The 27310-nt window shown below is 32.1% G+C and overlaps 1 protein-coding gene across 1 annotated transcript in view; it reads right to left on the bottom strand.

Annotated features, from left to right (window-relative positions):
- Nucleotides 1-1940: 1940 nt before the first annotated feature.
- Nucleotides 1941-27310, bottom strand: part of LOC129949684 (alpha-catulin) — a 38446-nt gene continuing 13076 nt past the window's right edge. The window contains exons 3-6 of the mRNA XM_056061280.1: nucleotides 22044-23569; nucleotides 17411-17725; nucleotides 13583-13789; nucleotides 1941-8210 (exon numbers count right to left, since the gene is read on the bottom strand). Of these exons, the coding sequence (XP_055917255.1) occupies nucleotides 8085-8210; nucleotides 13583-13789; nucleotides 17411-17725; nucleotides 22044-23569 (2174 nt within the window). The 3' untranslated portion in view covers nucleotides 1941-8084. The remainder of the gene's footprint in view (nucleotides 8211-13582; nucleotides 13790-17410; nucleotides 17726-22043; nucleotides 23570-27310) is intronic.

The raw sequence follows: 27310 nt of genomic DNA, 5'->3' as shown, positions 1-27310 counted from the left end.
TTTATTTAATTTTTGCAATTGTTCATTTACATTTTGTTAAATAGTAAACATCTTTGAACGTAACTTGAAAACACATAACTTATTTTATACAAAATTGCATTTTCTTTCAATAAATTTGAATTGGCAATTTTTCTTAAGCATTAACTTCATTAATCAATTCATAAAAAATTAATTATGTAATGCCTTACCAACGTTATTGGTCATCTAAAAATATTTTACTAAGAACTCACATCAAATTCATATTCGTACAGTGTTTTCTTTATTCGCAAAATCAACTTTAAGTAAGTGCTACAAAAATGTCAAAAATATTTTCACCATTTTATTGTTCTCCCTATTCGATGGTGTCTCTTAAATTTATAAAAAAAGTAAAAAGTAAAAAAAAAATGGGCAGAAAACAGTGCAAAACATCGGTTGAACTGAGGAAAATGATAATATAGTACCATAATGATGGTAAATAATTAAAAGAAGTATCCAACCTTGTTGGCAGATTAAAATCAACAATTCAATCAATCGTAAAAAGGTATTGTTCGGAAAATCGAATCGAAAATATGCCAAGAAACACCACACGCGAAATTTTCAAATCGCATGATAAATACCTTATCATGCGCGAAATCAAGAAAAATCCCCTTATCAGTGCACCAAAACTTGCTGAAAAGTTGCGACAGGAACTCAACAAGCAGTTTTCTACCGAGACGTTGAGAAACTACATTCGCGATCACGGTTTTAACGGTAGAGTTGCCAGAAGAAAACCTTTCATAAGTTTTGTGAACAGGTTGGGACGGCTAAATTTCGCAAAAGAGCACCAATCAAAGATTTCGACTATTGGAAAACGTAATTTTTACCGATGAAACCGGAAACCCAATACGGAGCTACTTCCGGAAAATACTGTCGTAACTGTCAAGCATGGGGGCGGATCATTGATGGTTTAGGATTGTTTTTCTGCGGCTGGGGTAGGAAAATTTCAGGTAATTGAATTGAATTATGGACCACAAAAAATATATAGAGATTTTAAAACTAAATTTGGGTGAAAGTGCACGTAAATTGGGTCTGCAAAACCAGTTCACTTTTTACCATGACAATGATCCCAAACATAAGTCACATAATGCCAAGTTGTGGCTGCTGTATATTTGTCCTAAGGTCATGGAAACCCCACCCCAATCACCGGATACTAATCCTATCGAAAATTTAAGTGACCATTTGGACCAGGAACGGAGGAAACTGACCATAAGGAATGCAAGAGAGCTTAAAGAGCAGATAGGGACAAAATATCTAACGAAACAACGAAAAAACTTGTCCAGTCCATGCCTAATCGACTCAAGCATGTTATTAAGAACAAGGGCTATGCTACAAAACATTAAAATTTGCTTATATTTATGTTTTTTACTGCGCTTGATGAAATGTTCGAATATGAAACTGTTACTTGTTATTTGATTTTTATAGTTTGTGTTATTAAATGTTCTTTGTTTGTTGAAATATGGCGTTTTTCTTGTGGTAGACAATAGATGGTATTCAGATCTGTAATATAAGAAATAAATTAAATTATGATCTTGAAAAAACCGAACAAATTGAGTTGATATGAGTTAGATTGACTGTAGTCTATCTGGCAGAAGGCATTGCCACCTCCAAAACACTTGTATTACCAAATTTATTTTTCAATCAAATGTAACCGAAACTATTGTATTTAATAATTTTAAGTAATAAAAATCTATCTATCTATCTAGCTGAAATATTAGCACTTTATGAGCTCTTTCCAGAAAAGTAATATTCAAATTGTATGTTTCAAAATGTTTTAATGTTTTTTTTATTTTAATTTATATCTCTGTTTGCTTATTGAAAATTACTTACTTTGTATATACATACATACATATATGTATATGCCTTTAATACAATTTTACACATATACATATGTAGTTTGAACATAAACATTCTTTAATAAAACATTTGATTCTTCATTTTTTGAGTGACTTTATATTTTGTATTCCATTTTTTATCAGTTTTCTGAAATAATTAAAATTTGAAGTTTACTTTAACAATTTTACAAAAACAATAACGCTATATAACGACCCATACCAAGATTAGTATAATAAAACTATGCCTTAACCTAACATTTCTTTCACATTTTTTTAACAATATCCACATCTTATAATATAAATGTTGTTTTGTTTATAAATCAAAGTAAAAAGTTGATGTAAAGATAAAGTTTTAAGAATACATCGACCTTTGACCATGACAAATACATTACATCTTACAACTATCAGCTATAGCAATACAAAGGAAAAAAAAAATCAATATTCCCAATCGTTTTTTAAATATTGGGGTTTCTTGTTTTATTAGCTGATATAAGACCAATTACCATTTTTTAAAGATTTGAATAAACTATTTAAACGACGTTTCTATCTATACAAAGAAAAAATTTGACATTCTTGATTCGATGGTATTTATAATAAATATTCAAGTTAGGCTAGGAACCTTAACAATTATTAAGAGTAGAAGATTTACAAAAAAAAACTACTTAGATATAAATTTAAAGCTCAGTTATTTGAGACATAAGAATTTCATAACATATTCCATTACCTGTGTTTGTTTTATATCTTCTTCGTAACTTAAAATGATAAATATATTGTTGATGATTTAAATTGTCTGGTGTTGTTTTGAAATTTTAATTTCTTAAATTTTTAGCTTTCGGTCAATCGATAAATATTGGACTGAATAAAACATTGATTTTTTTCAAGAAGTTCTTTTGATAGTCAAGGGGCTGATGGCAGTAATTTCAATGTAATTATTGGATTAAGGTTGAATTTTAGAAAAAACTTAGGCAACATTGTACATGTACTTAATTTAATATTTAAAGATAATTAAGAAACACAAGTTAAAGCCAGACATACAATAAAAGTGAATGAATAAATTATAGCAAACAAACTTAATTATATCTAAAAAATAAATGTAATTCTATAGATTTTGGTTATGGCTTATCATAAAAAGAACATTAATAAAGGGTGATTTTTTAGCTAATATCTTTTTGGCAACACTTGTTTAAACAGCTGACGCGCGTTTCGTGTTTTGTTTCATTGTCAAACATCTTCAGTTTGGTCTATCATTTAATCACGAATCGTCTTATAATCGAACAGTCTTGCCAATTATTGAATTTTATTATCAAAATGCGTGCTATGTTAAGTAAGTTCATCGTGCGCTTCTTCCATTTTATGGTCAGTTTAATCGAATCACTGAAGCTGCTAAACTTCGCACCAAATTTACATTGTTGGACATTAAACCACCAACACTCTTACATAGAGTGCGAACTGAAGAAAATATCGCAGCTGTAGCGGCCAGTGTGAATGGTGACCAACAATTATCGATTCGTTACTCAACAACGTGGACAATTTTGGAAAGGAGTTAGGTGTGATGGCTTTCAAAATACAGCTGGTGCAAGAATTGAAGCCGAACGACCTACTGCAATGTACATTTTTTTGTGAATTGGAAAATTTAGCCGAAGATCCACTTTTTTTATCGACAAATTGTGTCCAGCGACGAAGCTCATTTTTGTCTTAAATAAGCAGAATTGTCGATTTTAGTTAATAAGCAGAATTGTCGATTTTGGAGTGAATATCAGCCAGAAGCATTGTGAGAGCTACCAACGCATCCACAAAAAGTCACAGTTTGGTGCGCTTTATGGTCTGGTCTGGACCGTACTTCTTCAAAGATGTTGCGAATCGTAACGTAACTGTGAATGGTGAGCGCTCCCGCGAGATGGTATCTAACTTTTTTTTGCCCAAAATGCAAGAGCTTGACTAGAATAACATGTGGTTTGAGCAAGACGGTGCCACATGTCACACACCACGCGCAACAATGGACTTATTGAGAGGCGAGTTCGGTGAACATTTTATTTTATGTTCGGGACCCGTCAACTGGCCGCCTAGATCGTGCGATCGTGCACCAGCTTTCAAAAATCCACACAATATCTTGGATATGCAGATGACATCGACATTTTAGGAAGAACCAAACGAGCAGTGACGGGTGTTTTTTCTAATGTCGAGTCTGAGGGGAAGAAACTGGGTCATGACATTAACGAGCACAAAACAAATTATTTACTGTCATCAAATAGAGTCGATTCACACCGTAGACTTGGTCAAAATGTGACAATTCACAGGTACAACTTCTAGGTGGTAAATAAATTTGTTTATCTAGGCACTGCTGCAAATGACATCAGCGCAGAGTTCAGATTTTCTTTGGCATAAGTAAGCAGTTGAGGAATAAGGCCTTATCGCGAAGTACCAAAGAGACACGTACAAAACTTTAATCATCCCAGTCTTGCTGTATGGTGCAGAAGCATGGACCCTCTCCCAGGCGGATGAAGGATCTCTTGGCATCTTCGAGAGGAAGGTTCTTCGTATGATCTGTGGTCCGGTTTGTGTGAACAGGCAAAGTAACATCTGGCGGAGAAGAATCAATTAGGAGTTATACGAGCTGTACAGCGACTTGCCTTTGGTAAAAAAAATGCGTGTACAACGCTTAAGATGGCTAGGGCATGTCGAGCGAATAAACATTGAAGCTCCAGCTCGTAAGGTATTCAACGCCAAGCCTTAGGGAACAAAAAGCAGAGGCAGGCTTCATCTCCGGTGGAGCGATCAAGTTGAGGCCGACGCACGTCAACTTGGTATTCGAAACTGTAGGCAGCAAGCTAAAGATCGAGTAAGCTGGCAAAAGTTATTACTTGAAGCCAATTTGTGTGGCTTTGGGATACTGGTATACTTTAAGCATTTTAGCCGTTAGAAAATGTCTTAACTAAGCCTTGTAGTATAAAATAAAACCATAATAATAATAATACAAAAATTACTTTTAGTCCTTAAATGTACAATATAACCTAGTGTTTTCCTTAAATTTAGAACGCTTTTAAATATAACTTAGGCAATAGAGCTATTAAACAAGTTAAACTAGTATATATGTATGGAGTTATTAACAAGTTCTTATAAACTGTTCTTTTTTAAAGAAGTTCTTGATAAAATGAATGTTTAAAATGATAAGAAAATACACTTCTAGCTAAATTTGAGGAATCAAATTTCATTTTTAGGTATATATGTTAGTATAGCATTACTGAAGTTTATACAAAGGCAAACATTGTTATTGAAAATATTCACATTATATACATTTCTCGCATTATCATTCTTACTATTTTTTTAATTTAAAAAACTACCAAAGGAAATCTCGATTTACTAAGACAGGTAAAATGTTTATTTTTATTACATGAATTGACACATAATCCAAAATTAAACATTCACTTTTGATCTTTGACAAGACAAGTAAATAATATTTTATTATAGTTTAAGAGAAAAAACAAGAAAGTTTAGATGATTTTCCTTAGTTCAATTTTGCTTATGCTATAAATCTGGCACCCCTGGCAAAACTGAAGTGATCTGCGATGGCGACAACGATAAAAAGGAAATTAAATGAATAGCTTAATCAATTTTATCACGATCGTCACCGCTAGACGGCTTCGTTTGCCCAATCCATGTGATCGATTTTCATATGTATGTTGTATGTATTAATAATGAATGTATAGGTATATAGGTAAATTTAAAATAGTTTTTAGAGTTTCTCATAAATTAAGAAAAATTAAGTAACATGAATATCTGATCGTAGTTTTAAATTTACTACTTTCTAAGAATTCTGAAGTGAAAAAAATAAAACATAACAAAACATTTATATAAATCTATCTACTAGAGCAAGCAATAAATTTTGTTTCACAAAAAAAGGTTAATTTCATATTTTTTGTGTGAACATTTTTCAATGTATGATAAATAAATACTTGAGTACTTTAAAAGTAAATATTTGTACTTTTCACTATACAAAAAATTAAATAAAAGATTAGGAATGCAAATTACAACATTAACAGAAATGATGTTTTTTTTTTTAATTTTTAAGTAAGTCTAAGAACTGTCCAATTCTGAAATATCAAAACAATATCATTCCCAGAGATATTCAAGTTGCACATAAATTTGGACCCTCTTGGGTGGACTCAATAAAAAATGTTTGTTGAAACCCCTTTCTCTTCTTAACCGTTAAGTTCGAGACTTATAAGTTGACGAGATGTTACAATGAGTTAAATGTGTCTTTAATTTGTGAGACATTATCTGTTTACTGTAAGGCAGGAATATACCAATCTGGGGTTTGTGTTTTAAATAATATTCTTCGAACAAACTTTACTTAAAAGCGAGGAAGACCAAATACCATAATGCATCATCAGTTGCGTAATGTAAAAAGTTTATAAAAGCTTCAGGCTTGACAACATTTCCGGCAGCCAATCATAATTGGGCTTAAGCTAGGCCAAATTGTAGTGAACGACGTTTTTTTGCACGAATAAATGATATGAATACACCCATTACCACAAGAGTGGAAAGAAATTTGTCTTCCATGAACTTGATGCTTATTGAACTACTTTTTCGGTTTGATACAAATGCTTTCTGTAGACCATCAAACTAATACATAATTAGTAGAAGTTAAAGCATTAAATATTCGTATTCAAAAATGTGCTTCTCCATGTTTTATTTTATAATTGAGTCTGAATTGTATACGATACAATTTACTGCTTCCATTCAAAACAATTTTAAATAACGTATTAAATTTAATTTAAGAAATACAATGTATTCATAAACGTCAGCTTTACTAAGAACTGCGTTATCTGCGATCATAAATTCAGATTATCGATCGAACTAACCTTGTCGAACTGCAGTACCTTCCGTTCATAAACGTCAGCGTCGGGCAGATTGTGCAGTTGATTTTGTTAGGCTTCAGAAAGAGCGGGAATTATTAAAATAACTTTTACCACAACAAGAAGGACGAAGCGGCTGACTCGTTAAGAATGTAAGCAATGACAAATATTTTGATAATTTTTTGATAAAAATAATTTAAATTATTATTTTTAAAGAACTCTAGGTTGTGTGGACATAATTTATAATTTTTATAATTTTCTTTCTATTTTTTCTTTGCAAGATATTTGTGCCAATTATAATTTTCTTTTCTTTTTCGGTAAGCAAATCAAAAATCAAGTTTAACAAAATTTGTTTGGAAGCCATTTTTCTCTGACGCTTATGGCTGAAATACATACACGCTTCAGTTTCGGCTTCGTCTGCGTTACGTTAGGCTTGCTTCGAGGTTGCTTTGAATGACATTTCTATTATTTCATCGCTCCAAAGAGCAAATATATTGTTTGTTGACATTTTTTTACTGCTGATGAGCTGTCAGACAAAGCAAATGTTCAGAAAATTGAACTAGAGCTTCTGTTTGGAGTCACATTACGTTACATTACATTCTTTTTCTTACGATTGTCAAACAAAACGTGAGGTCGAAGCTACATTGTGATAGCATGCATTGAATTCCTATGGCTGAACTCGTAAACGTCAGGCGAACCGAAGCTGAAGCGTGTATGTGATTCAGCCATTATGAACTCTGTTTACATACAAATCGGACTAAGTCAGACATTTTTCTTTACTGCACACATTCTGGATTGGGATTGCGTTTACAAATGTATCAGAAAAGAAATGCTAGCGCAGATTTTTATGAATACACCCATAACTAACCAAGAACATATTATTTAATCTAAAAGTAAGCAACTTAATATCAATTTAAAAAAGAATATATTTCTTGATTTGACACAAAAATAGCAAAGCAACAAAACAAATTCACAACAAGTTAACGCCAAATTTGCCAACTAATAACTCTTTAATCGGTAAATGTTCTTTAAGTTCACACTCATATAGTTGAAATCTGAGGGATGCAGTAGGAAATTGTTTAATTGATTTTCTAACATGTAAAAAATTTTGTACACATTTTTATTTTCATAATTTAAATTTTTGAATTCACAAAAATTTCCCTTAACTGAATAAGATAAATAAATCGTTCTATACACACATGTTGAACAAAAAAAACATAAAAAGTATTATAAATTACGTATTCCAATTTTTAAGTATTCTAAAACGGTTAAAAACAAACTATGTATAGAGGTACATACGAAATGAAACTTAAAATAGTAAGAATGATACACGGGTCCTGCGAGCGTCGCCTTTGGCTCTTCGAGCCATACCATACTGTCACATGCTGCCTTCAGTACTGTTTGTTGATCCCTTTGAATCCATCATCATGCCGGTTCCGCCATCATCATCTTTTATAGCTCCGGATCCTGCACGACTTGTGAGTCCAGTGAAATCTAATTTGTACTAAAAGAAAACATAGCTAAATCAATAAATAGAAATGTAAGGTCAAATATAGCAGAAATTAAGCATTATAAATGTTTTTTAGTAGATACTTTAACAAATGTTCAAACTGGAATCTGGTGAATGTATTTCATGTTTAAATGCCTCAGTTTTTAACCTGACTCTCAGTTAATGGTGAAAAAGGACTTTCCAATTGAATGAAGATAAATTAAAGACAAATATTATATTTATATTTTAAAAATTAAGAAAAAATAAGCACAGTTAAAATTTTAGAGATAAGTATTGTTAAATGGCAACATAAATGAAAGCATTGTGATAGTACTTATCTAAAAGTCGTTTTAAAAACAGAGCAATTCGTAGCTTTTTATTCTGTACCTTAGAACAGAAGATGAGATTCCAGTATGAACATCATCTTTGTCAAGCTTCGTTCTTTTGTTTAATATTTTTTTTTCTAAAATTTGTTTCGTATTAACTAAGGTTTCTAGCAATAGAAAACTTCATGCTTACCTTCATACCAAAACATTTGAAGACTATTAAAATAAAAAAAAAAAATTGCCACAATATCATAGCCCAGCCAAATCATACAAAAAGGAGCAAAAATCGCGTTACGGCTAGTTAGGGCAATCTAAATCCCAATTTAAAGCGTTGAACAACCTTTCATAATCATTATATGGTATTATATCTTTCAAATACTTAAAACTTCGTTATGAATGTTATTTGATTTATTTTAAAAACATGTTTCTTTTCCAAAATAAAAAAAAAATGTTTAATTATTTTCAAGACAATTTGAATATAACTAAATCAATACAATACAGTTTTTTGATTATGTTGCAGCAAATTGAGATTTAGACCCTAACATCATATACAAAATTGAGAGCTATTCAAGTTTTACGATCTTAATATCTAATTTGCTTGGGCTGTATGTCATGTTGATATCTGTACAAATAGAATACAAAAATAACAAATTGAAAAAGGCTCCAAAAAGTGATTAACAATTAAAAAATACACACAAAAAGCCACCATTAAAAAAAGCATATTGTCGATCCGAATGTTGTATACAATTTGTATAATTAAATGTTGATGCCATTATTAAAAACTTGTGGCAACGAGATGAATATAACTGGTGTTTTTTTAGAGGTATACAACTTTAAGCAGAACTATTTTAACTGGCAGCCATTTTGTCTGCTGTCGCGAGACTGATACTTGAGGAACGCTTCCAAATTAAGCTCATTTATTTTGAAAATCATGGATCTGTTTGAAAGGTCACTTTAAGTTGCCTCAAATTTGAAAGTAAGAAGAAAACGGTTTTATCAAATAAAAATAAATATGGCGATATTTTTCAATAAATCAACAATGGGCAGGTTCAGGCGACATAAGGGTCTTGAACGTAAGGCAAGCTTCTAGCACCTGATTGGCCAGCTGCCAAAAAATTGCCTTCCAATTAAGGCAACTACATATATTGGAAACTTGACTGGAAAGTTAGTCAAGAGAAATCTTCGTTACTATCAAGTCAAGTAAACTTATGTCACAATGACAATTGATGATGTTTTTTAGTTCAACTGAAAGCTGAACTTTATTACTCCATGAATTATTTATTTTTTGCACAATTCCATTTAATCTTTTTGTGTGAAAGGGTTCCTTGTCAAATTGAAAGAGAAATAAGTAATATTTCTCTACAATACAAAATACAAATCGCGATGTATTTGTACCTTGTTTGAGAAGTGTTTTGAAGATAATAATGTTTTTGATAGTTTTTGTACAATGGACTGAAGGTAGAAGTTAGTAAAGTAAAGTTCCAAGTTTGAAGATTATGACAGCTGAAAAATTAACTAGTTGCCTTGGTCAAAATGTACGTTCAGTGAATGCAGAAGACTGCATATGAAGTCTCTAATGTTGTCTGAAGCTGCCCAGTGACTACCATCTACCAAGTGGGATGCGAACACCATTAAGAGACGTCAAGACCATCTGTCTCAAAAGAATAAGTTGAAAATATGAATGTTAATTTAGTAATTTTTAATTATTGGATTAGTCTCCAATAAAGTTAATTTGTCAGGGGCTGATTTTCATTTTCATATCGTTTTTTAACATTGTATAAAAACTATAAAATTACTTGCTTTAAAGGTCATCTGTCTTGAGTTGATCCCCTCGATATAATCAATTGTAAAGGAAACTTGAATTCGTAAATACTAAACGTTTATAATAATTTAGCGATGTATACTATTTAATACAAAATCGCAAGAGTTACAGTTGTTAAATTATGCTTTCACCAAAACCCAAACTTCGATATTCAGTATGAATCTTAATATTTTACTAAACAGTTTTTTGTCTATCACATAAAAATGTGATGCAATGATGCAAAAAGTAAAATTTCTTTGTCATTGCACAACCTGAGAAATAAAACTCAGCCAGATACAAATTCAAGGCAGCTAAGACTTACATAGAACAAACACTTAAAAATTATATCAATTTGGAATGTTTTATTCGATAAACATGAGAAACTTGTAGCAAACTATGTAATTGTGCACATGTAACTTGATAAACCGGGTTTACGCATGTTTTTAGTTATAAAGCTACTAATTTGATTTTGTGCTTAAAGCTGAGATCATACGATTGGCCAAAGTTCCGATTTTTGTCCATTTGTATCGTATGTACAGATCGTGTGAATGGTAGAAGATATTGGACATAAGGCAGATGGCACAATTTTTTCGGCAGATAGGCAGATAAAAATGAGCTATTTTGTACCAATCGTGTGGGCTGTTCATCCACCGATGAAGACAGAAACAATTTTTAAATGTGCAGATAATGTGGTTGTTGAAAATTACGATTTTTTCATAATTATTTCATAATTTATTATTATATAATTTTGAAATTTGGCAGCATAAAAAACACACACCACTGCTTCTTGCATCTCCATTATTCATATAACTTTTGACAATTATATTTGCATTTATTTTAAATATACATACTTGGTAAATATTGCTTTAATTTTTAAGATCATGGTTGATTACATTTAATTTTAAATTTGATAAAATTATATAAATATGTCATACATTTTTTTTTAACATAGACATTTATATTAATAAGGTATTTCACCAGTAGCCGACATAAAGTATTGCTCAATTTCCCGACGAATTTCTTTGGCTTAATTGCTTATGCACGTTGTTGGGCGTTGGCTTTGCACACTTCTGGCACATACAAAGATATGGTATTTAGTGCTATAAGAAGGTGAACTCATAAGCTTTTGAAGCTGTCTCCAGAAGCTAAAAAACGCCGTAGCGTGATTGCCAATTTTTCATTTGCTGAGATAGCTTCGCGCATGTTAGTGTTATTTTATTTTTATTTGTGGAGAAACAAATTTAAGCTGATCATTAAAAGTTTCTTCATTCATTCGCAAGGAATTTTTAAATAAAAATTTTCGATTTCTCGGTACTCCAAAGTTTTTACACAGTGCTCTTTCTCAGGAGCCAATCCCGCATCCAAACACTCCGCTTCCGTGAATTTCTTCTTTCTTTTCTTTTTTCTTTTTCAATTGAATATATACAAATGCACATTATGGCAGCTATTTCTTTTTTTTCCGTATGGACATCATTTAAATTTTATTTTGTATTTTTTTAATTAATTCAATTATTAATCAGCTGTTGAAAATAATGCCAGATCGTGTGACAGGGTTGTACAGAAATCGGTCATATTCTTGCAGTGCACAAAATATTTACACCAATCGTGTGAACACCTACAAATATTTGCGGTACACAAAATTTATGTCACCAAATGTGTACAGAAAAATTTCTGCCGAAAACGCTTTTGAGCTTTAACTACAGATACCTATAAGTTTCATAGGTTTTCACTTCAAAACCCAAAAGCCTTGTGATATCCGGTATGTTTTCCATTTGATCACGGAGGCATCTGATCTGAAATTCATTTTTTTTGTAATAAATTAAATAATTTCTTTAGTGCTATAGACTTTGGCTACCTACTATTTTTACGAAAGTCGGCATGTTTAAGAATTTTAATCGGCTGGAGATAAAAGTTAGTTGAAGAAAATAGATGTATTACACTGGTCGACAAAGTTTTTTAACTGGCATTAAAATTTCACTTTTCCAATGGGTTTTGGATATCACTTTTTAAAATAAGAAAAAATAACACGTATACTCGTATAAAGCTTTTTGAGAATATCCAAATTTATGAAGTTACTTTTTTTTTAATGAGATCCGTGATGGTTTTCCAAATTTATAATCCTTTTCTTCAATATTCATTTGAAATATTTATTTCATTTCATACATTATTCAAAAAAAAAACTGCAAAAGTCATTAGATTTCGCCTGTCTTACAAAAATTAAAAAGAAACGCTAAATCATTTTTGATTAAATGGTTTTCAACTGAAAAAGGCAAAACGGTTTGAAAGTAAGTTTTGTTCTTGTAACGAATATTTTGTCTTAACAATAATTCTTTATATCTATAATTCTTTCATATATATAATATTAAGTCCAAAACTATTAAATTATCAAATTCAAGTTTTTCTCGAAACTTTATATATGTAGATTCTCATAACTAATGAGAATTACCAGAAACTAAATAAGATACTAAAATGCTTTAAACTGTATCTAAAAGAGAAAAATGTATTACTTTTCAAATTATCATACTATGTATTTATTGTTAAGAGCTGTTTTGAGTTTTAACTCAAATTGTTTTTAGCATTTTTAAAAACTTGATGTTATACAAAACATTTTTAAGTCGAATTAAGGACATCTTAATCCTTTAAAAAAGTATCCTTTTGTTTGTGCAACAGGAAAAAATACGTAATTGGTCGACCAGCGCAAAATTTCCGACGTAAACATGGTTGAATGAAATATTTTCTTTAGGCAAGAGGATGTTATTTGTTCATAATTTGTTTCCTATTCAAGAATATAAGTAAGTATTTGGAGATTTGGTAAATGAGGTTAATAAGGTTATTTTAATAAATCCCAAATGATACCATAAAATCATAATCGAAACACATAACTTGCATGGAATGTATTGTCCGGTTGGGTGGTGATTTAGTGTACATGCGAAAAAATAACGTGCAATTTCTTCCATTTCAAGAGCATGATTTTCTGTGATTTTTTAAAGCGTGAAACCTTCAAAGCATTGTTTGCCTTGTTTTCATTTTCTTGCTGACGACGACAAAAAAATGTATCGCATTCGCATACATTTAGATTAAGCTAAAAATTCCTTGCGCACATTTTTAATGTTTTTAACAGTTGCAACATAGAGCACACCATATTAACAACAAAAAATAAAAATTATCATTTTGAATCAAATATTTTTAAAATCTAATATTTCGTAGGGTATACATACACATACATTATAAGTAAATTATTCAATCTTTTTTAAACAAACCTTATTGGCACATTCTAAGCACTCAGTTACTACTTTATTTATCACGTTAAGTAAATTTTTTGTTTCTCGCATTACATGGTCAACTTTTACGAAGGTTGCAGCTCTACCAACTGTGTGATCCTTTACAGTAAATTGTAGTGATTGAACATACGTTGGAACTTTGTCTAAATGATCAAGAAGCTCCTTTTTATTTTGTCCAGCAGGAACCTGAAATATTATTGAAAGTTATAAGATTTATTTTTAATTCTTCTTAAAAGTTTTTATTGTCTTTTTTATATTGACTCAAAGAAATTATATTTCCTGACATTTCAGATATTTTAGAATAGAATAATGTATGATGACTATTTTATAAATGTTGTAAAATGTAGCTTTTTACACTTATAAGTAACATGTAGGGAGATTGTGCTCACAGTCGAACTCTGCCGCCCGCACGAATAACATCATATGATGTGAAAATATGAATTTCGTCACGTACGCCACTGAGCTTATCGCACCGTCCGGCTGCCGTGCCGTATACTGTAGTAGCAGTAGACGGTTGCTACACGGCGCTGCCGGCGCCGGCACTTTGCCGTGACCGTATAAAAAGCATATATGCATATCTGGTTTTTTGCCGTACGGTCAAAACCGTGTAGTATGAAAAGAGCCTTAGTAAATCTGTAAAAATGTACAGAGAAGAGAACACAGCACCTTGAGCGACTAGACTACGTAAGGTGATAACAACACAAGACAATAATACAAGACAGAAGGACACAATGGCGGATCCGGGGGGGGGGGGGGGGGGGTCGTAGGGGTCATTAACCATCACCAAAAACTGGTTTGCTGTCAAAAACAACTTAATTTTTTATTTTCACTTAATTTAGAATTTAAAAAAAAACTTTAGTAATGATAATATGATGATGATTTAAATTATTTTCATGAAAATTGTTTTTAAGAAAAACAGCAAATATCCAGGTTCTTAAGAAGAAACCTTGAATAAGAGATCATCAATTTTATATTGAGTTGCCTTTAAATTCCTTAAACTAGCCTTCAATTTTATTAATACATTTTTTTGACACATAAATAGTGAACATTGAAGTGATTTTTCTTGCGACATATAGGAACTATATGGTATGTTTTGCATTAGTTAACAAATTTGAACTAGAGCTTTTAATCAAATATGTCAGCTTTTAATCAAATATGACATTATGACGGTAGAGAAGTCGAAAAAAGTGGGTACCCCGATTCCGTCCATCAGTCTGTCTTTCCTACAGTCCAAACAATTGTGTTGATTGAAATTAAGGTTTTCAGCCGATTAGCGTAAAGTGTTTTTTTTAAATTTATTAATACGAAAAATAACAGCAGTCCCCATACAAATTGTTCGGTTAAAACATGTGATTTTTCTAAAACTTTCTCTAAATTTTGTGTTCTTAATTTGGCTTCTTCTACAAGAAAAACATATTTTGGTAATACTCCGGAAGGGTACCACTCAAAAACCTTTATTTTGTTTTTCAATTTTCTCAAGAAGTAATGGACCGATTTCAATAATCTTCTCTTTCTGTGCAAGCTCTTTTTGATGATCAAATGATCAAATTGATTACGATTTTTTATGATCAAAAATGTATTTTTTTTTATTTTTAAAAAATATTAATTTTGTTTGACGAAATTTAAATTTGAAATGTTCATGTATTTATAAGCTCTTTATTTAGTGCTTACCAAAACTATTTTTAAGACAAAATTTAAAATTATTTTCGAAAAAAAATAAGTTAATCTAGATTTTTTGAAAAATAAAATGGCATTTAAATATTTGAGAAAAACTTACTTTGCATGTACATTTTTAAATCTTAAAATATAGGAAATATTTTTAAACAAACTTTTTGGAAGAAATTAGGAAGTTCTAGCGACCCAGTCGTGCATTTTATTTATTTCAAAATTAGTTTTCGGTTGAATACAAAAGGTCTTAAAACATTTAAACAAATTAAATAAATCTACTTTTGAAGTGATTTTGCTTTGGATGCTCTAAAACTAATATTTAAACACGAATTTAATAATAGTGACGGTTATTTTATTTTTTAAAAAAGCTACGTTTCAAAAAACAAAATTTACATTTCTGCGTGAAATGCAGCAAAAACCCTCTAAACTATTGTGTTTTATCTCTTAAATATGGCATATGTAGAGAACTTTTGGAACCTGGGAATGCTTTCATATGCTAGACAACAGTGTTATAAAATAATTTGAATGTGTAAAAAATTGGTTAATATACTCGTACACATTATGTTATTTAAATTTTGTTAGCCTCCTTTACAAAACATTAAAGAACATTTGTAAGCGGAGACTAAAAACTCATCTAAGTGTGTGAACCCCCCCCCCCCCTGATGAAATTTCTGGATCCGCCCTTGGAAGGACAGAAGAGAAAGAACAATAGACAGAAAGAACACATGACAACAGCACGCGGTAGGTTTCGAGACGATCCTCCATCTTTCTACCAACCACGCTCACTGACGCTTGATTTCAGTGATGGGAACCGAAGCTATCTTCCGTTTAGAAATTAATGAAAATGATGAATGGGTAAGAGCCCGTTCACACGATTCGATATTTTCACCGTATCGGATATTTTCAAGATTCGGTGTCTTTCGGTTGGAGTGTTCAGACGGTACGGTAATTTAACCGTATACCGTACTCAACCCTACACCGACGACCCACTACGACTATATACTAGCAATAAATTATTCGACAGTAGCCCAGACGAAAAATGACGCACTATCGGTCAAAATATCGAATCATCTGAACGCACTGTCTATAAATACAATGCCACGATAAGCCGAATTGGATTTTTTACCGTACGACCGAAAACGGTCGAAAACGATCGATTTGAAGAGACAAAACCGAATGACAAAATCGAACTAATCGGTAATTTTACAGTATACAGTTAAATGCCGGCCGTGTCGTCTGATTATACTCGGTTAAATTATATTGACACTGGCTTATACGGTAAAACCGTCGATTCGGAATCGTGTGAACGGGCTCTAAACGTTTTGAAGACAAGTAGAGCGAAATAAATATTTGCAAACAAACCCAATGTATGAAAGAGTATATTTCTTCACGAAGAACACTTGAACATGGTTGTCTTTATTTCTCCATTTTGGAACTTTATGTGATACATTTATTAAATTTTCTCCATTTTTTATTTTTCTTTCAATAAATTTGTGATTAAGGATTCATGTTCAAAAATGAACGCACATACATTTTGGTGCATTTTCATAACGAAGAAAAAGATTTTGCATTTATTGGAAAGGTTGGCTTTAGAATATTGTATGGATCATTATATTGTATTTAAAATTTTTAAAATACTTACAGCACAAAATACTGTTACTCCAAATTCTGTATTTCAAAATTCTGAATATGAAAATTCTGTATTTTAAATGCTTTAAATAAGTTGGAACGACTTTCATGTTTCAGCCTGCTTACATCATTTTGAAATACAGAATTTTGAAAACAGAATACTTGTTCATAGAATACATACATCGAGATACAGTATTTTGACAATACACCATTATGAAATACTGTATTTTGAACTACAGATCATACAGTATTATCTTAAAGAATTTTGACGATAATATATTTTAAAATACAGCATTTTGATTTGAACAGCTCCGATCACGCTTTACTTTTCTTTAACATTGCAGATATGTGAGTTATATAAGGTAGGTGATTCCTTTAATTGTTATTTAAGTTTTGTAGCTTAAGTTATGTAAGTACATTATCATACTAAATCTAAAATTGTCCAGTTATTGCAAATAATACTTCATTTTTAAAAAGTCACAAAGTTCATACTATAAAGGTTTCTCTTACTTGATATGAAAATTGTCGCACAACTTTGTATAATCGGTTCGCCTCCTCAGCAAAATATTCAGCTTGCGTAAATAAATCCTGTGTGGTGCGCAAACTGCCATTACCTTTCGTAAATTGATGCATCGAAAAGGCCATTGAAGACATATTTTTAGCTCTTTTTACAATATCATTATTTTCCTCCAATTCACTGTTCCATTTGTCGTCTTCTGCACCAACTTCATTTGTTGATATTTTTTCCTGAGTTTCTATTATTTTTTGTTCCTCTTTTTCATCTAACTTCACCGGTTTTAGTGATTTTACTACAGCACCTTGTTTCTAAAATAAAATATATAAAAAACACACGAATAATTAAATAGTTTAAGACAAAGGTTTAAGTTGTTGATAGATGCGTTTTTTACTGGCTTACTTATTCTTATTTTGCGCATGTAATTAATACAATAATTTAATTCATATTTTCAGCATTTTGGATAATACATATGCTATATTTTTTGGTTTGAAAATGGTCTTGAAAATGGCAAGACCAAAAGAAAAAATAGAAGGGAAAATTTTATAGAAAATTAAATTTCCTAATAATGGTAAAATTTTACGAAAAATCTAGGTTAGTGGTCTCAACTACTCCGTTGCTAAGAGTTAGGAAAAAGTCACAACAGGTCCGTTCGGTTACTTTCTGCACTAAAATTTGTAAAAAGATATATTTTAAAGAATGGGGGTAAAATTCTCTCACAAAAAGACAAAGCTACAAAAAAGTAAGCGAACGGGAAAACAACAAATTTTTCCCCCAATTTGAGTGTCAAAAAAAAATATGAATTTTGAAACATCATCGTTTCATTTCATGTTTAGATTTTTTTTGTAAATGTATAAATTAAGACAACATGAACTTCAAGCAACATTATGCTGTTTTGTTTGGTTTTTTTTAATGAAAAAACTTGATGAAATTGAAACTTGAAAATTGCAATCTTGTTGCTGTTCTTTGGGAAAAGAATTTTTAATTTTATAAGTGACAGCAAAAGCGAGCAATTTATTTAATTTATTTGAAGTTTTTTTTTCAAATTTGAAACTTTTCACAAATCTGCCCAAAGATATTCCTTGGGCTAAAATTTGTAGGTTGGGGAAGTACGCGAACAGGATTTAGTTAAATCTCGTAGTTTTTCGTAAAATTAAACTGTTTCAGAAAGGCACGCCAACGGACCTAATAAACACATTTGTAGAGTATTCAATTCTGAGAAATATATTTTTTTAGACAAGTTGGGTCTCTGTAATGCCACTAACCTTTAGAAATTTTAATCAAAGTGTAAGTGCTTTGTAAATAGGAAATTTTCACATGCCACAGGCTCAAATGTCAAGCGAATTTTTTGAAATTCCGCAAAGTAGTCATCAAGAATGTTTTATGTGTCTGTTTTTAAGTTTTTGTTTGTAACTGTGTCTTTCATATTTGTGCTTTATTTATTAGATAGTTAAACATTATTATTACAAACGAGTTGTATTTTTATTTAAAAGTAAATAAGGATATTATAATATAAAATGAAGTTATATTCTAGTGGGGAACTCAATTAACCAAGAGATTAAATGCTTATAGAATGGTAACTTAATGCGAATTTCTAAAATGTAGTTGATTTTCATGCAAGTTTTAAACCTGTTCCACATTCTTGAAAGGAATTAATACCTCCTCAAAAATATTGAATGGGAACTAGCGTTGAAAACAGAGTTTTAAAAAATTGACCCGTTTATATTCTTAAGTTTATCTTGATAATTAAACCCTTTTTGCTTTTCTTCTCGTGGACTTTTTGCTCTCGACAGTTTTGTATAGCCTAGCGGGGATGTGACAGACACTGATAAATTCCCATATTATCTGTTTATTTGTCTTGCTTAAAAGTTTGCATGTTTTCGTGTTGGGTTAAAAAAAGTTCTCAATTAAATTATTCTTAAAAAATTTAAAATTGCCAACAATATTTTTCAAAAAAGAAAAAGTTTAGTTTGAAAATCTAGTTTTGTTAAATAGATTTTTAGTCCTACAAAAAATGTTTGCCAATTTAAGTAGCATTTCTTAAATGCTTACAAATTGGATGAACAAAATTAATTTGAGAGATATCAAGTACCCAAATCAATTTTTACCAAATTACTATTTTTTGTAGATTTTATTTTTTTATGGAAAAACGGACTGTTGGATTTTTATCAAAAACAAACTACTAAATATCGAAACAATATTTCCTGTGAAATAAAAAGAGTTTGAAAACAATATTTTTAATTGTTAAAAGCTTTTTGAGTTGTAAGTAGGTAAATGTTTACCAAGTTTTACTATTTTTTTTTTGTTGGGTTTTTATTGTTTGTAAGAAAAAATGTCAATTAGATTTTCCTCAAAATTTAACTAAGTGTTGACAACAATATTTTTTAATATATAAAATTAGTTCAAAGCCAATATCTAAATTTTTACCAACTTTTATTTATTATTTTGTTTAGGTTTTATTTTTTATAAAAAAAACTATCAATTCGATTTTTCTCAAAATTTTAACAGATGTTAAAAACGTTTTTTTTTTGTTGCACAATATTGTTTTGGAGATAAAATCTTTTTGTATTCGTAAAATTTTTGAAGTGACAAATTTTTGTTTTCAGTTTTTTTTGATCTATAAGAACAACCGTTAGTTTGTTTAGTATCACGTTACAATATATTATATATAATTTAATTCAAGTCTCTAGCGTTTTTGGTTCGTAAGATATTTAGGGTTAACCAAAATGTTGAGTTTTTTTTTTAAACTGTTATGGTAAAAAACGCAAACGCAATTTTCTTGAAAGCTATTTCTGCATCTTTCGGCCTTTTTATCTGTATAACAAACGTTATATGAAGTCAATCTGGTTGTTGAGCTATGGACAACGAAAAAACGTAGCGAACATACGGACGTCCGGACGTACGGACCGGACACACGCACGCACAGATATCTTTCTAAAAATCTTTTATTTCGACTCTAGGGACCTTGAAACGTCGAGAAATGACAAATCGGACCCATTACAATAACTTCCTATTGGAAGTTAAAATAAAAGTTTTTAAGCTATAATAAAAACAAAGCATTAATAGGCACGATGAATGAAGCGCAACAGTTTTTTGGACAATCTTTGAGTGATTCGAAACATACAGAGTTTGAAAGAGATTTGTGTGGTGCTTTTGTGGGGACAGATATACCCTTGTTCGCATTGAAAGTATTCGTTCTTTTTTGGAAAAATCTACCGAGCTCAAAATTCCTTGTACAAAAAAACAATCGATGCAATCAAAAACAAAGTAAAAAAACGATTTTTATGGGCTTCAATGGAAAAAAGAACATTCGCAGCAAACAGATATGTTACAAATGTTATCATTGGAATTTTGGATCCAGATGAGAAGTTCGCTAACGAAACATTTGGATTAATTGCAGCTCAACTTGAAATGACAAATCACTCAACCATCATGGCCCGGCTCTTCGATAATTCGGTTACAATTCTGGGTGAAGATTCTAACAAAGCCTCGATCTTACTTTTTTATCAGATGCTGCTCCGTATATGGTATAAGCGGCACAAGCTATTCAAGTTTTCTACCCAAAAATAATGCATGTATAATGCATAATAGTGAATATGCTGACATTGACCGCTTTATAGCAAATGGAAAAAAAGCGTTTTTAAAAGCTCCATCCAGAGTGAAAACTCTTAGAGACATATAACCTGTACTGGAATTTTCTCCACAACCAATCATAATGGCTCGAAGCGGTGAACTACTACGCCAAGCAATTTGAAAAGATTGTTCGGATTTTGTATGCTTTTTTTGGCATCAAGCTATGGTTTTCTAGTAACATCAATTTCAAAAAATTGATCACGTGGTTTGTCGATCAATTAGCACACGAATTATAAGTGATGCGGTGAAGGCAATCTACAGCATTAACAGCAAGGCCTTGTAAATCAGTGAAGAAAAAAATAGAACATGGAATGTGAAGTAAAATGCAGTACAATTGCTGAAGTTTCAGCATTCAATTACAGACCGATCATTTCTGTTACGTAGAACGGAGCTTTTTCATGGATAAAAATGTTTTTCGATCAAACAGACACAGCTTGATTTTCAAAAATTTTAATGAAATGTTACTTACTGATCGCTGGAATTAAACAATTTCTTTTATTCAAAAATGAATTTGCTTTGTTAACTTTTTTTCTTCTTAAATAATATATGTGTTCAAAAATGAACTATTCGCCACTAAACACATTTTTTGGATGTTTTATTTATCTTCAAAAAGTTGGAGTGAAGAAGAGTTTCGATTTTTCTTTTTGTGATTGGTATTGTCCTTATTAATTAATTTCCTTAAGCAAATAACGCTTCTTAAAAACATCTTTAACATTTATTGAGCTTATTTTGAGGGCACATATTTGATTTTTAATGGTATATTATAAGCGCTTGAAACTTGGTTGCCCTACTTATAACTAATGGGCTCATCTCCAGTACGTAGTGGCAGGGTTTCGTTTTTTATGTTTTATTGTTAATTATATTGATGGAAATATTGTTGTCATCATGATTTTTTTTCGAATTTTTCAAAAGAATAAAATTTAATAGTGTAACAAATGCTGATTTGAACAAAAATAAATGTAAATAAGATAAAACTACAAAGTCTTTATTACTTACGTCTGGACACGGAAGACTTGATGTGTAATCTTGTCGAGTAAATTTAGTCCTTGCATGGCACATTTCTATTATTTGTCTGGATATGAAGATTGTATCGCTCGCAATACATTCCCAATTTTCTATAAAAACATTTAAATTGTCTAACGAAATCTTACACGAGGGATAAGCTGATAGTATTTTAGCTGCATTCAAAACTTGTGGGCTATAGATGCGAAGATTAATTTCGGTAAATTTAGCCTGAATTTTTAAAGTTTCAGTAAGTGCAACATGTTGTAGCAATTTACAAACATCTAACACATAATCACAATAATCATGAAATCGATCAGCCAATTCCTGCATGCGGTCAAGCTCTTGTTTTAAAGCTATTGTCTTAAAGCTATTAATTATGTCTATTATAATCTTAATTTTTGTTGTAAAATTAGTTACTAAATCCAATACTGTTAAATTTAATTGCTGGGAGAGGTCATTTACCGCTGCTTGGATATTGTCTAATGAGGTATCTAAGTCGTAATGTATAGTCTCCGGATACTGTTCCATATTGATGGCAATCCTTGCACATTGATTGAGTTCTAACTTACATTGATTACATAAAAGTAATATATGTTCTCGATTCTCATGGCTGGTATATGCCGAATCGGTAAAGTCTTGAGTTTTTTCCACAACTCTATCCAAAGCCAATATTAGTTGTTGCCTAAACATTGAATTGAATATCGATGATTCTGAATTTATTTGTTCTAGGGGATAATCGTTATTGCAGTCTATGTTTTCGCAAAGCAAAGCGTTATTAGATACTTGCCCACCTCTGCTTGAGTGGGTTATATTTTGATTAGGTAATTGCTTTGTATTACTTGGAGTATTTGTTTTACACTTATTTTTATGGTGTTTATCGTAATGTAGTCTACAAATTTCTAATAATCGTACGAAGCTCATTATTGCTGAATGCGCTGTGTTTGTATCGGCCTCCCAGACTCTTGCGTGTGACCTGTTCGGTGAATATCTTAGGGACATGCATTCGTTGACACTATCTTTAACAACAAAATGAATTAAATCGATAGCACTTCGCATATGGCAAAAAACGGTATCACGATTTTCTTTTGCAATTGGACATTCCAAATGCCTTAGACATGTTTTCGAAGAAGTAAAGAGTAGAGTTGTTGAGCGTTCTAAAACCTGTCTTGCTGCTGACATTTGTGCCCGTCGACGTTCTTCTTTCAAATCATTTTGACGTTTTCCAGTAACATGTGCCAGTTCTATCATTTCAGCTCCGAAAATAGAAAACGCTGTCACAAATTCAGTAAAGTTCCCCACTGATTGAAGTCTGCCGAGAGAATGCGCTACTTTGTCTTTGGTCAGCAAAAGCTTTTTCACAAGAACAATATCAGCTAAGAGAAGAACTCTTGTTACAGAACCCAAAAGTGATCTTGTAGCATGGATCATCGCACTTCGGTCACCCAAAGGGTCATCAGGTAAGGGATATTTAAGAGGGTCGTCTGCAGCAGTTTCACAAAGCCGTTCTATGGTAGCTCCTTAAATGTAAAAGATAAAATATAATGAAGTCAGCATTGTTTTACAGAACTATAATTTTAAAATATTTACATAATTAAAATATGTTTAAATTTCATGCCTGCTTAAATTTTCATGCTACATCCCCATCGATCTTTTATTTTAATCTATGCACTCTTAAGTTTTTTTTTAAGATTAACTAAGTAAAGCCCCAAAAACTGGAAACGTCTTATTGTCCTCATGAAAAAACTAGATTTCTTCCAAAAATACTTTTAACTATAGATCCTAGCTGGCCATGTTCATAAGTGATGTTAGTGATGATATGAAACACATTGTGTTCTTAAGTAGTAAAGTAAGTTTAAAGTAGCTGTCCTTGATGGAATAGCTCACACTTAGGTTAGTTTAATGGCCCATTGTGATACCACATGAATCTTGAGGCTTTCACCTAAACTCAAAAAAAAAACATTTTGAGTCCCTTACAAAACGTGAGAGGCCGATTAAGCTTATATGATTTAGATCGTTTAGATCGTTATAGAAGAATTCTCCTAAGTAATTTTTGAGCTAGTACAGAATATGTACAGAGAAGTTGAAGAACTGTTTCCTCCTCATCCTCGTTTATACAGGTTCTACAAAAGTCATTTCAGAATACGCCTAGCTGCGTGGCGTGCTATCTTACTAGACAGTGTCAGGTTATGACACCGATTATTGAGCTTATATGCGATCTGCTTAGAGATAGCAACCACGTTGATCGCTTTAAAACTACTGTGGGCCTGATACTGTTCCACCTGATGTTTGCCTTCTTCATAGCATCCTTCATTAGCAATAGTTTGAAAGTAGCGATTGGTATGCCAGCATTTGCCAAACGTGGTACAATGGGTTGTACTGTACCGTTCCTAGCGAGTTCATCTGCCTTACACTTACCTGGAATGTTTATTTGGCCCGCCACCCAGCAAAGGTGAATATTAAACTGTTTTGTCATCTCCATTATAGATTGACAGTTATGGACTGTTATAGAGTTTGTAGAGAAAGAGAATTGATAGCCCTCTGAGTATCTGAGAAAATACGCATATCAGATGTTGATTCTGAACAAGACTTCTTTTTTCTACAATGATTCAGAAGGCGGAATGAGAGACTTAATTTCAGTCGTTCAGTGTAAACACCTAAAACAACCCCTTTTTTTGTTTTTGATGAATCTGTATAAAAGTGGACTGACTCGTCTTCCAGGAATGCCGTATCCTCCCAGAAAGATCTGGAAGGTATAGAAATTTGGCAGTTTCTGTTGAATTGCAGTTGGGCGATGGTGTAATATGTTTGCTTTGAAATTGATTCTAAATACCTAAGAATTACGGAGTGGCCAATGTTATTGTTAATCCATTGCGACGAAGCTTTGAAGCGAATAGCAGAGCTTGCAACTATTTGTATGCTAAGTATATCAAGAGGTGTTAGCTAGAGTAAGGTGTCCAGTGCCGCAGATGGGGTCGTGCGATGCGATCCGCCTATACATAGGCAATCTGAACGTTGGAATTTATTTATTTTGTCGCGGTTTATAGCTTTCTCTAAAGCAGTCCACCATACTGCCACACCGTACTTAAAAATCGGTCTGATTACCGATGTGTATAGCTAATGCTTGATTCGGGGTTTTAAGTCCCATTCATTAACAATAGCTTTTTTGACTCTGCCTTGTACATTGTGTTTCCAATTTAGTTGTTTGTCTTAAATAAGACCCAGGTACTAAGCCTGGTCTGAGAAGTTTATTTGGATTCCTCTAATATAGAGAGGGTTAACAAATGGAATTTTGTATTTCATCGAGAATAAGACTAATTCGGTTCCGATCAGCTCTAAGTATAAGTCTGTCTCAGGCATTTTGTAAATGTTCTTTTAAGGTGTTTAGATGCTTTCCTGAAACCGCTATAGCAACGTCATAGGCATAGACAATCACTCTGAAACCCTCCGCGTACAGTAGTAGTTAAGTAGTGCTTCTAAAATCTAAACCAACTTAAAACTGAACTTATAAGATAAGGTCTTAGGTTCTGAGAAACCAAAACCAAAATGAACAATGAATTGACAAGTTTGACATCATTTCTCTTAAAGATGAAAAATGTTCCTTGCCTTCAAAAGAATCAAGTTACACAGAGTAAAAATGTTTACCCACGAAAATTTGTGAAATGAAGAGCAGCTGATTGCAACGAAACAACTTTAATGTCCTAAAACGTTTATACTTAGAACAGGAAGACGTTTAACACCTGCAGTAAATTGTAAATGAAAACTATAAACATTTTTCTAAACTTTTTGAATAAGAGTTAAATTCGTTTGGTGACTTAGCAACTAAATCAAACAAAATGGTCTGTAAATGTTCTAGTTCGTTTTTTTCGACCCGTTTAAAATTAGGGAGTTCAATATTAGCCAACCCGTTCTATGTTTTCACCCAATTATAAAAAGTTTCAGCTGGTTTTCGTCGTAGTCCGTTTTTAATATGCTTATTTGTTAACTAATCAATTTTCGCTCCGATTACAATTTCATAATCTGTAATTCTCTGATCTTACAAAATGTGTCGTTTTAACACGGTTCATTTCGACACTAGCCAAAATAAGCGATTCGTGTTCGATGTTAAGGGAAACAAACTAAAAAAACTTAAACACTAGGCAACGATTTTGGCAACGACAAATATGTAATTACTACACAGAAAACGGTCTGCTATGCACATAACAAGTACTCAAAGCTGTTCAGGGTGCTCAATGAAAGTGATATTGAGAAAGGATAACGCCTTAGCGACAGTCAACAGTACACAACAATGAGAATTATATTTTACACGGTGTATGACTCCTTAAAGAAAACGTGATATCAACATCTGATATCCGTATTTTCTCCGACAGCCAGGCCGCTATCAAATCTCTGGACTCAGTCTCTACAAACTCTATAACAGTCCATAACTGTCGATCATCTCTAATGGAGATGGCGCAACAGTTTAATATTCACCTTTGCTGGGTGCCGGGCCATAGAGACATTCCAGGTAACTGTAAGGCAGATGAACTCGCCAGGAACGGTACAGTACAACCCATCCTACCACGTTTGGCAAGTACTGGCATACTTATCGCTACTTGTAAACTGCTACTAATGCAAGACGCTGTGAGGAGGGCAGGCACCAGGTGGACCAACATCACCACGTGTCAAGCCACAAAAAACATCTGGCCAACACTGGATTTAAAACGTTCAAGGTGCTTGCTCTCTCTAAGCAGATCGCATATAAGCTCGATAATAGGTGTCATAACCGGACACTGTCTAATAGGAAAGCACGCCATGAGACTAGGTGTATTCTCAAATGACTTTTGCAGAAGCTGTATGGACGAGGAAGAGGAAGAAACGGTTCTTCATCTTCTCTGCACATGCCCTGCTCTAGCTCGAAAACGCAAGAATTACCTAGGAGAATTCTTCTTTAACGATCTAAACGATCTAAATCATATCGGGATAATCAGCCTCTCACGTTTCGTAAGAGACTCTAACTGGTTCCATTGAGCTTAGGAGGAAGCCTCAAGATTCATGTGGTATCACAATGGGCCATTAAACTGGCCTAAGTGTGTCCGTTCCATCTTGGACAGCCACTATAACCTAACCTAACCTATGACTCCTTATTAGACAATACACTCCAGATCATAATTTAATGATCTCATCATTTTCTACGGTTGTAAGTCCAAGGCAAGGAATATGAATCGCAGGTACTCAGGAGGCAGTACCCGTGAAAAAACCTTTAGATGGCAAAGGCAGGG

The sequence above is a fragment of the Eupeodes corollae genome, chromosome 3, assembly GCF_945859685.1.
Source record: "Eupeodes corollae chromosome 3, idEupCoro1.1, whole genome shotgun sequence".
Taxonomy (NCBI): Eukaryota; Metazoa; Arthropoda; class Insecta; order Diptera; family Syrphidae; genus Eupeodes; species Eupeodes corollae.
Note: the sequence above shows the minus strand (reverse complement) of the source record. Positions and strands in the feature narration are given on the sequence as shown.